Source organism: Elephantulus edwardii, unplaced genomic scaffold (assembly GCF_000299155.1).
Source record: "Elephantulus edwardii isolate Elephantulus edwardi_28Jun2011 unplaced genomic scaffold, EleEdw1.0 scaffold00003, whole genome shotgun sequence".
NCBI classification, from domain to species: Eukaryota; Metazoa; Chordata; class Mammalia; order Macroscelidea; family Macroscelididae; genus Elephantulus; species Elephantulus edwardii.
The window spans coordinates 17,379,678-17,392,221 of record NW_006399753.1 but is presented as its reverse complement, the minus strand read 5'-3'; the positions used below and the strand labels follow the sequence as shown (position 1 = coordinate 17,392,221).

Here is a 12,544-nt window from a genome sequence, read left to right as displayed (position 1 = left end):
CTTGCAGCAGAGTTCTGAACAAAAATTACACTCTGCTTGTTTCCATGGCGCCTCTGACCAATGAAATCCGACCGGTCAGCAGCTGCACCCCTCAGGTAAGCTGCACTCACCCAAGAGCAGGAACAGTAGTGCCCGAGTTCTGTATTCTCTCAGGGTGACTGGAGGAAGTGGTTTAGCAGTTCTGGCCATTAAATCTCAGTTTGCAGATAGCACCTTCTAAAGGTGGCAATTCAGGAAGCAATTTTGGTATTTTATGCTATTGTAAGATAAGACTCTTTCCATTTCTGAGGTCTGATTGGCTTATTTTACTATTTAGTGACTGTGACACATAGGTTAAAATTTTATTGTAATATTTTATGGAGAATATTCCTGGATGTTCTAAGCCTTGATTGCTTTGAGTGATGAAATAAATCTAATTAGGAAAATTGCGTTAGAAATGAAACAATAATGCTAAACAAATTAAAAAGGAAATCTTGCCCTTGAAAGCTAGAACTGTTCTTAACCCAGCTATGCAATTTATGTGTGAAAATTAGTTTTCATCTCCTACTTTTAAAAAAGAAATTTGTTGCATTTAAAAATAGTTTAGTTGCATTGGAATGTGCTTACTTAATAAGAAAGTTGTGAGGCCCCCTTTTCCGAGGGAGGCTATGTTGCTTATGTCCAGTGCTTCACACTACCTGGTTTTCTAGAAGAGTGCAGGGTTTAATAGTGTGAGACAAGGGAAAGGTGGTGGTTGAGGTGCCTAATTTTATTGCCTGGAGAGTTCCAGCTGCTTCCATGGGCAATCTTTCCCCACTCAAATTTTGTCCCCTTTGTAGCTTATACACTTGCACTTACTAACCTTTTAAAATTTTATCTCCATCCATTCTTTCTTCCCCATCTTCCTTCTATCCTTTAATGCCTTCTTTATAGGAAACCATTAACTGTCTAAATGGCAGGATAGATGTGTGGATGAGGCCTCTCTTAGGACAAACCATATGTCATTCATAGCTTATATGCCACGTACTATTTAAAGTCTTTCAGAACAACTTTGCAATGCCCTTACACAATAGTTGCTGTTTTATAGATGAGCAAACTGAGGTGCAGAAAAGTTGGTTAAGTTACCTTTATAAAGTATTGTGACTAGAGTCTAGATTCAGACCCAGACAGTCTGCACCACAGTCCATGCTCCTAATGACAGTAATGAGATAACATGCTTTATTCATTCTAGGATAAAATTGTAACTATTTGAATAGAGAATGGACAGTTTTTATAAGAATCATAGAAATTACCTTTGAAAATGAGACATGAGTTGCTTTATGTGAGACTGTCCCTAGGCACTAAAGAAATGTGGCTCTTTATCTAAGTATACTGCTTGTATCTCCCCTCTTTTGTGATTGTAGCATATTGGACCAGCCATCCCGGAAGTCAGCTCTGTCTGGTTTAAACTGTACATTTACCATATCACTGGGCAAGGACCACCATCTCTCTTACTGTCCAAAGGTACAAGGCTTCGAAAACTGCCAGATATATTCCAGGTATGTTGCGTGAGGTGTTCTTGTACTTTGGAGGAGGGTAAACATTGTTGATGAGTATTAAAGATTATTTTCTGAATTTTTGCTTTTTTTATTTCTGAGTGCCGTCTGTGTTTCTTGCAGGGTTATGATCGATTACTGATTACATCTTGGGGCCATGATCCTGGGGTGGTTCCTACTTCAAATGTGCTCACAATGCTGAATGATGCTTTAACACATTCTGCAGTTTTAATACAGGTACTGCCACCTTATTTTAAATAAGCTGAGTTTTGTGTTTTAGATCATAATTTGTTTAGTAATTTGAAACTTAAAAAGACTCGAGATCTGGGTTTTAGTCTGGGTCCTTTGTCTAGGTAGTAAAAACAACAAGGACTTTGAAGTGAGAAATTCCAGGCTACCCTATGTTGGCTATATGACTATTAACATTTATCAAGATTTATTCCACATCCCATAGAGTTCACTGCTTTAATCAGTGGAGATCACTTGCTTTTGGTATATTCACAGAATGTGCCACCTTCAAGACAAGTTTTGAATATTTTCATAACCCCCCAAAAGAAAGCTTTTCCTATTACTCTCTTAACTATTCTTTGCCCCTTTCTAGAACTGCTTATTTTGAATATGTCCTTTAAGTTTTACCATCCTGCTAATTAAAAAAATTGGTTAAGGATGGTTTTTTGGAATTAGCCTTTTCTGCAAAGAAATGATGAGAAAACCTGTTTTTAGACCCTTGTAAGCATTGTAGTCTATCATAGTCCAAGAAGAATCTGGAGTGTGGCAGACCTTGGTTGTCTTGCTGGAGAACTTACATTCTAAACTCCAGGTAACGGCCACTTTACAAGGCTTAGCTAAGCAGAGTTAGCATGGCCGATGTATTTTAGGAAGGTCAGTATGGACGCTGTGTTGACAATGGATGGGAAAGCGGGTAGCTTCCTAAAAAATAAGACCAAGTACACTTTCGAGTATTAGTTAATATAAGAGACGTGTTGTTGTTAAGTGCCGTCAAGTTGCCGGCGACTCATAGCGACCCTATGAAGGAGAGTCCTCAATGCTTGGGTGTCTCTCATCCTCTCTCCAGATTCATAGGGTTTCGGCAAGTTATTATGGAAGTGGATGCCACTCCTCCTTCCAAGCTTGTTTTTATTGGAGAGCTCCACCCCACTCTCTGTCTGCATTGGGTAACCAGCCATTAACAAATTTGACACATCAGTGTCACAGTGTTCAGCCTCACAGCAACCACAAGTTACCGCTGTACAGCAAGTGGACACACCAGGGCTATACGACCTAGAGGAATGTCTTAACAAAAAACAATGAAAGACAGGCCCGAGGGCCACAGATTAAAAGTCACTCACCTTCGGCTTGGTAGCATCGCCTTCTGTCCACTGGGACATTCCATATCCGAGAAATGGAAATGAGAATTGAATGAAATGGATTTAAGAAATGTTAAGAACATGTTTGCGGCCTCATTCAAGAAATTATGTGCTTTATTTAACTAGTCTTCTGTTGATTCCAATTATTTGTCATTATAATGTTATAGCGAATAATTGTATATATGTTATTTTAGCACAGCTTCTAGAGTGTTCCCTTTTTGGTCCCTGGTATGTTATGGGATTATGGGAATCTTCCATAACTTTTCCGTATTAAAATCAAAGCAAACAGCTGGTGTTGTGACAGGGATATTATCCAGTCCTTCCTTGGCTAACACGTGATTTACCTGTTAAATTGCCTCTTGATTTTTCCGTTAGTCCGTGACCCACTTTGCGAAAACGTTGCCTTACAAGTTAATATACATAAACTGTCTTTGCTTCCTATCGCAAGTAGTTGAGAGAATTTTGTGAGATTATTAATATAGACTATCAAGTGCATAGTCTTTCTTTGTAATTTAAGTATTGGAAATACAAGACGTTTTTAATGCTTTTTGTCTTTTGTTTCTTTATGTTTAGGGCCATGGTTTACATGGGGTAGGAGAGACCATCCATATACCTTTCCCATTTGATGAATCAGAACTACAAGGAGGTACCTTACTTTTAAATTGTATGCGTATGACTTTATCATTAAGCATGACAACAGTTCGTTGGGAAATAGAGCAGGAAGTGACTTCTTAAAATCCTTTAAGTTGTAGGGCCTTGTCACTCTGCTGTTAAAGTGTATTGGCAAAAGGTAGGTTCTAGCTCACTGCCACCCTGTGTCCGGTAGAACACAGCACTGCCTGGTCCTGCGTCGTCTCGTAGTCATCGCTGTGTCTGAACCCGTTGTTGGGGCCTGCTCACCAGTCCTTCCCCTTCATGGTCTTCCTCTGTTTCATCAAACATCATGCCCCTTTCCACGGACTGGGCCTCCTGATAACACATCTAAAGAACTTGGACAAAGGCTCTCCATCCTCACCTTTCAGGAACATTATGGCAGGACTTCTTCCAAGACAGATTTGTTTGTTCTTTTGGCATTCTGTGGTACATTTCAGTTTTCTTTGTCAACGACATAATTCAAATGCATCAGTTCTTGGGTCTTTCTTCTTTGTCCATCTGTCATGTGTCTGAGGGATGATAGGTGATTTGTATAAACCATGAATTGAGTCAGGTGTACTTTAGTCCTCAGGGTGATATCATTTCATTTAAACACTTCATAAAGAAAACAGACAACTTTATAAAGATCTTTTTTTGTCAGATTTGTCCAATTCAAATGGAATACCAAAAACCCAAAAGCTTACTGTTCTTGTGTTCACATTTTGGCTCATAGCAACCCTGTAGTTGAACTGCCTGTACAGAACTGCCCATAGTGTTTCCAGATCTGTAAACCTTTGTACATTGAAACAGTCTGTTTCCTTTTTCTTAACAGAGTAGCTGATGGGTTTTAGCTGCTGACTTTTTGGTTAAAAACCAAGCCCTTTAACTTCTGTGCCACTAGAGCTCATTTGAGGATAGGACATTTATGATAATTCACCTAACATCACATTGATTGGTTATGGATATAAGCATATTGTTAACTTTAGTTTTAGTAAGAATAATACCATCTTTTCTGAGACTAAAAAAATACGTGATGTACTTTAAGGTGTTTCTTGGTGGAAGTCCTCCAAGTATTCATATTTGAAACAAACTACAAACACATAAAGAAGTCTGGAGAATTTACTGCTAACTGGTCCATTTTACTTCCAGGAGAATAGGGATTTGTTCTGATAAAACCAGTGTCTCCTGAGGACTGTGTTTGTGATACATGTTACGTACAGCATCCTTTTACATTCACAGATCCTTCTTTGCAGAAGTGGATCCTGATAGCTAAAAGTCTAAAGAAGTGTAAGAGTAGTTCAAAGAGTTGTTTGATAAAAGAAAATTGCATTTAAGTGTCCTGCTGTTCTCAAACTGTTCACTTACAGCATGATGTCAACTCTGTGTTCTCAGAGTTTACCCGGGTCAATATGGGGGTTCACAAAGCATTGCAGACTTTGAGGAGCAAAGTGGACCTGCAGCACTTTTGTGGCTACGTCACGATGCTGAACGCCTCTAGTCATCTTGCACACCGAAAGCTCAGCGATGCTTCCGATGAGAGAGGTAGGTCAGTGGGGTTTTTAATTAGAAATAATTGGGTTTTGAGTTTAGTGTGGTCTCAATCTGACTAGACATTCACAGGGATGATAGTGTGGAAGATGCATAGAAGTGGCTTGAACCAGAGCAAGGAAATAAGCCGAAAGATGCTAATAGTAATGATCTAGGTGAGAGTCTAAGCTTGTGTTTTATCTTTTCAGTCTCATTTACTATGTAGCCCAGTCTCAGTGTTATTACCATTTTGGGCTGAATGATCTTTGTTGTAGGAGGCTGGCCCTCGCATTATAAAATATTTAGCATCTCTGCTTACCTTTAGCATTCTGTGCCCCTAGACATGATGCCTAAACATGTCTGTTGTTTTTAGGTGCCATTGAATCGAGTATTCAATGATCCTATGAACCACAGATCTGAGCTCTGTCCTACCCTGTGCCATCCTTACAGCCAGATTACCCCAGTTGAGAACCAACCACTGCTTTAAACCAAAGACTGTTAATTTTTTTCTTCCTTATCATTACCATGTCTTCTATGTCAAAACTGGTTTGGTGACAGGTTATGCTACTTGAATCCTAATACAGTGTGTGTCTTCTGAATTATAAGGAGAGCATGATTTGGCTTCTGGCTCAGATGTAAATGGAAGTACAGAATCCTTTGAAATGGTCATTGAGGAAGCAACTATAGATTCAACCACAAAGCAAAACTTTGGTAAGGCTTTGAAAATGGTTTACAATTTGATTAACTTTATTTCTAAATTTGAACTTTTCTGCTAAGGCATTTGTGTTAAGACATTTTCTGTTACTTTGTCATTTGTATTAACATAGATTTCTGATATTTTTTGCATATATAGAAAACTATTATGAAAACATAATCAAAAAAGAATGACTCAGTGTTATTATTCCTATATCCATTCTCTTATCTTACAGTATCCTTTATTGGCAAAAGAGTACTTTAAATATCTCTTGAAAGCAATGTACCTTCTTCCCAGAAACATGTCCTTACTCAAAAAATAGTTACCCTCTCCAAGAGTTCCGGTGGCTCCTTCCGAGCTTCTTTCCCTTCCCACACTCACTGGTGGTGTCACTTGGGTAGGAGGAACCCATGCACCTGAGGTTCGGAAGCCTGGGTCAACCATGGGGCCTGTGTGTGTGACTAAAGCACTGAGTTCATTTCTCTTTTCATAGGGGCCACAGCAGAAGCCGACTGGGTTCCTCTCGAATTGTGCTTCGGAATTCCACTGTTTAGTTCTGAGTTAAATCGGAAGGTTTGCAGGAAAATTGCTACACATGGCCTTTGCAGAAAAGAGAGGTAAGAGTTTATTGTTGTTTTTCATTTGCTGGATTTTTAATTCACTGTAGTTACTGTAGCTTCCTTTATTTTATTCCACACAGAGTTAATTACCAAGTATATTTTGGAGATTGAATACAAATTGCTCGTATAAGGGTTTCACGTTTAGGAGATTAGAAATTAGACGTGGAAACACATGTTTGAGGCAATTAATAATATTTTTGCTTTGTTGCCTAGTTTCAGTGAAGGTGTCGTGGAAATGTTTCTGTTTATATAGAGTGTGACCCTAGTTTTTAAAATAAAAGACTGTCTATAGAAAATTGTCTTACACAATTTTCTTTCACTCTTTTCCTTAAAAAAATATTTTGTTGAGAACTTGTACAGCAGAACATACACTAATGCAGTAGTGTTCTGAATGTACCCTTTAGACACCAATTATGTTCCTTGAGCTACACAACCATTTTTACCTTCTGTTTGTGACTTGTTCCTTCCCTCTTAATGTAATTTGTTGCTCTCTTACATGTCTGTCTAATTTTTCAAGTTGTTGTCACTTTGTACTTTTGAGAATTATTTGTATGGAATCATAATGCTCATCATATGCAAGTTCTGACCTGTTGGGAGGAGCTGCTAACGACAGTATTGTAAAGATCTTGAGATTCTCTAGGCTAGAAGGCAAGAGTACCAGTGAATGTGTGTCACTGGGAATGTTACAGGGAGGCGCAATTTAGGTAGCTTGTGTCAGAAAATGAAGTATGTAATTGGCAAATAATTTGAACATCTATAAGGGAGCTCTGTGGCTTAGTGGTAAGGAATTGTCTTTCCAACCCAAAGGTATATGGTTCAAATCCACGAGCTGCTCTGTGGAAGAAAAACGAGCAGTCTCCTCTTGTGCAGTTACCCGCCCTGAAAACCCACTGGAGGATCAGCTGTGGGTCAGTTACGACTTGACCTCGAGTTGTGCACAACACCACAACAGTGTCTATGAAGAAACACACATGAACACTTTTTGCAAAGTGGAATAACTAAAAGATTATAAAGATCATTATTACAGTTAATAATCTGGATTCTTTTAAATGAAAGCATTTCATTTAGATGCGGTAATGTTTATTAAGTTTTATCAGGTTGTATTTGAAATGGATTTGGAGATTTAAAGTTTATATGATAGTTGCCGTCTCTCAGAGTGCCTCAAGACTTCATTTTAAAAGCTTTATTTCATTTAACATTTGTATCAGTTAATTATGAAACAATTTTTAACAACATCTCTTCTGCATTGGCTATTCATACTTTTTAAATTAACATCTTACTAAACCATGCAAAAATATTTCATTGATAAAAAGCAGTCAAATTGTTTTAAGGAATTTTTCAGATTATTCTATATGTGTATAAATGCATTTAAATTTCTAAAATGAAGCTATTATGAGATATCCTTATCACTGTATTTTTCTTCTTTTTTTCAGCCTTCAAAATCTCTTACATTCCAGTAGAAAACTATCTCTACAAGTCCTCAACTTTGTTCACTCATTCCAGGTAACAGAAATTTCAAATGAGGTTCTCTTAGCACATTTAGGGAGCTCTGATGGCCTAGGCAGGAAGCTGTGCTGCAATCCCAAAGGCACATAGTTCATAACCACCAGCTGCTCCGTGGGAGAAAGATGGGCATTCTCTTCCTGTGTGATTTACTGCTTCTGAAACCTGCCAGAGGGTCAGCTCTGTTCCAACTGCATGGTATACAACGAGAAGCCCATTATAATGTACAGGCCATTTTAAGTCTTCATGATAGGCAGGAAGCATTCGCTTCCTTTGCTGATTCCGAGCTGCCATGCCCACGATTCCCTGGACCAGCTCTGCTGAGTCTCAGGCATGGGCCATGTGTTCTCTGGCAGGACCTCATTCAGCAGAAATGTGGCCCTAGCTCACTACTGTTGGTGCTCAGCTATGGCGCCCTTCCACTAAGACAGCGGCAGTGAGTGGTCCACTGTTGGAGTGAGGGCCAGGGCTCAGCGTCTTTTGTCCTTTCTTCTCCGTCAGGGAGGAAAGGATTCTCTAGACTATCCCTAAGTACATATACTGTTTCAATGGAACATTTCTATTTAGAATCTCCAGTCCATCATTAGGAATTCGTCAGTATTTTAAGTTTTGTTTCATTCGCCATTCAGGAAATACTTGAGTAGCTGCTCTGTGGACAGCTCTGAGCCAGATGCCAGGTGCTGGCATAAAGTGGTATATACACCCACTAATGGAGCTGATGAGGTGTGTGTGAGAGACAGGAGCCAAGTCACCATTAAAATATGTACGTGACTTTAGATTTCAGTAAGTGCATTAGGTTCCACGGTGAATGCAGAGGTGGGCCTATCTAACTAGGTGTAAAGGTGAAATAGTGTATTAGCAGAAACCTGAAGGCTGGAAAAGAGTTTTCCAGAGGGCTTGGTGGAAGTTTAAGTCCTGTATTAGGAGCACAGTCAGTGTATAAGGAGACAGAAAGATGCCAGTGTAAGTGAAGTCTCCTGAAAAGTGGTAAGGTTGAAGAGAAGGGCCGGACCTTGTGGAATACATTCAAGAGTTTGTGTTTCATGCAGTTTGCAGAAAGAAGCTATTAAATATTAGAGACTTTTCAAGAGGAGAGTCACATGACTCCTGACGGCCTATAAAGGTTACCTTGGTGACTGACTGGGGAATAGCAAGAGCAGAAGAGGAGTTAGGAGACTTGTCAAATCAAGTGAGCGCTGTCCGTAGCTGTGCCCTCTCCTCAGTTTTAAAGAGTTGAGCATGTGTATGTATTAAGGTGCGTTTATTACACATACACACTGCTATGACAATCAGTTGTTTCTATTTTTCAAATAATAGTATATTGAATTTTTACAAGGATGCCATAGATAAGTATAGATACGCTAGTGCTTTGTTTGCGTTACCATCTCAGTGACCCCTCTGCTCCTAACTGGCACTTGTAGGGAAAGTATCTCTCACACTCCATCATTCTCATCAGTTAGATTGCACAGTTGTGGTTTTCTTTTTGTTGTTGTTTTTTTAATTGAGATTTTAAGAAAAGATTATAGAGAACTTGGATTTCTATTTATTCATTGTTACATTGCACACTTTTTACACAAGGGTTGGTTGACAAGAATTTTCTCACATTTCTTGATCTTTAGGAAGGTGCTTCAACACTGGATGTCCACACAGAGGCCAGTTTCCCCAGTGTGTTCTCACAGTCATCGAATGCTGATACAGGAGTCCCGCTTCCTGCCAAGAACTTGATGTTTAAGGATGGAGTCCTGTCAGAGTGGAGTGGCTGGTCTCCCTCCTCACTTCTTATTGCTAATCTCCATTTGCAATAATTTGGTTCCAGCCTTTGTTGCTCACACGCTCTGCCTTTTTCTTTTTTAGCTTTAGCTTTCTCGGCCCCGCCACTAAAAAGCATCCTTCTGCTGCAGAGTCATTCGTGCTTAACTGACGTCCAAAGTATAGGGAACATGGTAATGTTTTCCGGAGTGATACTCATTGCCGCACATCCTAATGCAACAGAGAGCTTTGTAGCAGCCAGCACTGCATTTTTTACCTTGAGACAATCTGCATTTCTTTTATAAAACTGAGGATATACTTTATAGGCTTTATGAAGACTGTTATGTTTATAAACAGTCACTATGAATATTGCAATGGTAATTTTATATGTTAGTTTATCAAACATAAACCTTGTTTAATTTTCTATTTTGTTACTGAGACTCTTAGTGGGGTGGGAGGGGGATCATGGGAAGAGATAGACCTCTTCTTCTGAAAAAGGCTTCTTGATACTTAAATTAGAAAAACTGTAAAACAAATAACCCGTGAGAAGTGATTGGGTGAGGCATTAGGAATACCTGTAGGTAAAAAAAAAAAAAAAAAAAGAATACCTGTAGGTATCTGTAAATTATGTATATCCGTTTAATAGTGTTGAGGGTATGTATGTCAGCATCGTTATGTGTAACTTAACCTTGATTTATAAGGTCTTAATGATTCATTGACATCTCACAAAAAGCTTTGGAAAACGTTCTATTTTTAAACAATGTTTGTACGTGGAATTCTGTTGTCACACACTATGGGCTTTATATTTTTCATAGAGTCTTTATGGAAAACTAGATATTCTCCCAATTTAGTAGCTCTGGCCGCTGTGCGTTTTCGCCCTGGTTTATCTTTGTTTAGTAGCTATACCAATGATTGGTTATGAAATGGAATCTGATGTTTTTAAACCAAGTTGTGATTGGGGTCAGGACTGCACATTGGAAGCATGGAGATTATGTCTTAGAATCAGAACATGCTAGTGATAAGCTTACTTTCACAATAAATTCTTAAGCAATCTGGATCTTAAATTTATGTGAATAGTTTTGGAAGGAACTTATAAAGGAGAAATTGAAAATTTCCAAGTGTTTCTTGGATCATTGATTGTTTTAGTATCTCAAATGCTAATAAGAATAACTGGAATTGCTTTTTAGATATTGCAAGTCACCTTCCTTAGGAAGTTTGTGCAGTGTTACTGTCTAGTTTCTCCCTAGAGTAATAATTGCTGGCTACTTTAAAACTGTAATCAAATGAACTGGTCAAACAATGTGTATCTAAAATACGTAAAGCATTAGAAATTTTGGGAATGTTAAAAGCTAAACATTTTTTGCTGATAATTTTTAGTTGTTTTCTAGAACTGATATTTGTGTATTTAACATACTTCTGGAAATATATGCCTTTCTTAAAACTGTTAACATAACCATGCATTCAATACTGTGGCCTACCTGTAGAATTGAATATTTTGGACCAGGCTACCTTTGGCATAGCCAGTGCAGTGTTTGGGATAAATGCAGTAACGTTTAGTTTTCTACTTTGTCTTATATGAGGTAGAAGCCGAGTGTATGTTATAAATGTTTATCTATGAAAGGAAAAAATACATACTAATATTAAAATAATTTCTTATAACTGTGAATCACTCATTTATTTTTCCAGTAATTGATACTGTACATTCCTAGTGCTCTTAGACCTGTATGTAACTTTTCTAGTTTTTCACTTCAGAGTTGTAAAATACTGCATCTGATCAGGCCTCTTCAGTCTTACTTGTTTTGCTCACATTAGCTATATAGTGTTTTATATGTTCACATATTAGCAGTCTTAAGTCTGATGGGATGACATGTACACTAATAAAGAATGCATATTTGTAGACATTGGAAGTGAACCCAGCTGGTGAATTTACACACTTAAAATAATGAAAGCGTTTTGCTGCTATATTTCCTTTGAGGGATAATGGCGGGGGGTGGGGTGGGAGAACCTAACATGATCATGACTTTTGGAGAAAAGTATCAAAAAAACACAGTCGCCTCTGATTTGTTGTGTATAACGTGGCCCCCGCCCTCTGCTGAGGAGGGAATGTCCACACATACAAGCCGCCAGCAGCGCCGAGGTACTGTTGCTCTCCCTGCTTCAGTTTGTGAACTTGTCTTTATTTTGTTTGTACACTAAATTATGTGAAACGTATTTCCTTAATCTTAGAAATAGTGATACGGTTCAACAGATCGGTAAATTTAAAACTACAAACGTTATGATTTGCCAAAGAAGAGTCATTACTTTTGATCCCAGTTTTTCTCCCCAAGTGTTTAAAGTGATGTTTGACTTTATTCCCTTACCCTTAATGTAGATTAAAGCCTGGCAGACATTAATTAAAAAAGAAGAGAAGAACATCAAAAAGCATGGGGACGTTAATATGGTACAATTTTACCTCTCAAGTGGGTCTACAGAAGTGCTTCTTAACTTCATTTTTTAAAAGTAGGGTCATCTGATTTCCTTATTTTTTTTTTAATGTGATTAATTGATTTTGCATTTCTTTGGGGGAGGAATGTCAGTTTCTCTCAATGTTTTCAGTTTTCCTTGCCACTCATTTCTGTTTGCGTCCAGTGTTCCAAACACAGTTTGTATTTAAATATTTTAAAGTATGGAAACTGTAACTGAGTACAGTGACATTGTTCTCTGGTATGATGTTCCTAGTATACAATGAAGTGTATGAATTCGTTGTCAATTTGATTATTGACACTTACAACATGTTTACAAATAAACTGTGGTATTATCAAGTTCTTGTGAAAATGTGTATGATCTTGTATAAATCCTTTCTAAATCTCCTTAAGGTACAACCGTTCTTTTAGTGCTATGTTCTTTATATATATATGCGCGCGTGCGCGCGCGCACACACACACACACACACATGTT

At 38.2% G+C, this 12,544-nt stretch overlaps 1 protein-coding gene across 1 annotated transcript in view; it reads left to right on the top strand.

Annotated features, from left to right (window-relative positions):
* Positions 1-9,663, top strand: part of FAM91A1 (family with sequence similarity 91, member A1) — a 36,641-nt gene extending 26,978 nt beyond the window's left edge. The window contains exons 15-23 of the mRNA XM_006879464.1: positions 8-95; positions 1,383-1,517; positions 1,638-1,751; positions 3,455-3,527; positions 4,907-5,056; positions 5,648-5,752; positions 6,229-6,352; positions 7,789-7,858; positions 9,478-9,663. Coding sequence (XP_006879526.1) covers positions 8-95; positions 1,383-1,517; positions 1,638-1,751; positions 3,455-3,527; positions 4,907-5,056; positions 5,648-5,752; positions 6,229-6,352; positions 7,789-7,858; positions 9,478-9,663 — 1,045 coding nt within the window. The remainder of the gene's footprint in view (positions 1-7; positions 96-1,382; positions 1,518-1,637; positions 1,752-3,454; positions 3,528-4,906; positions 5,057-5,647; positions 5,753-6,228; positions 6,353-7,788; positions 7,859-9,477) is intronic.
* Positions 9,664-12,544: the final 2,881 nt, after the last annotated feature.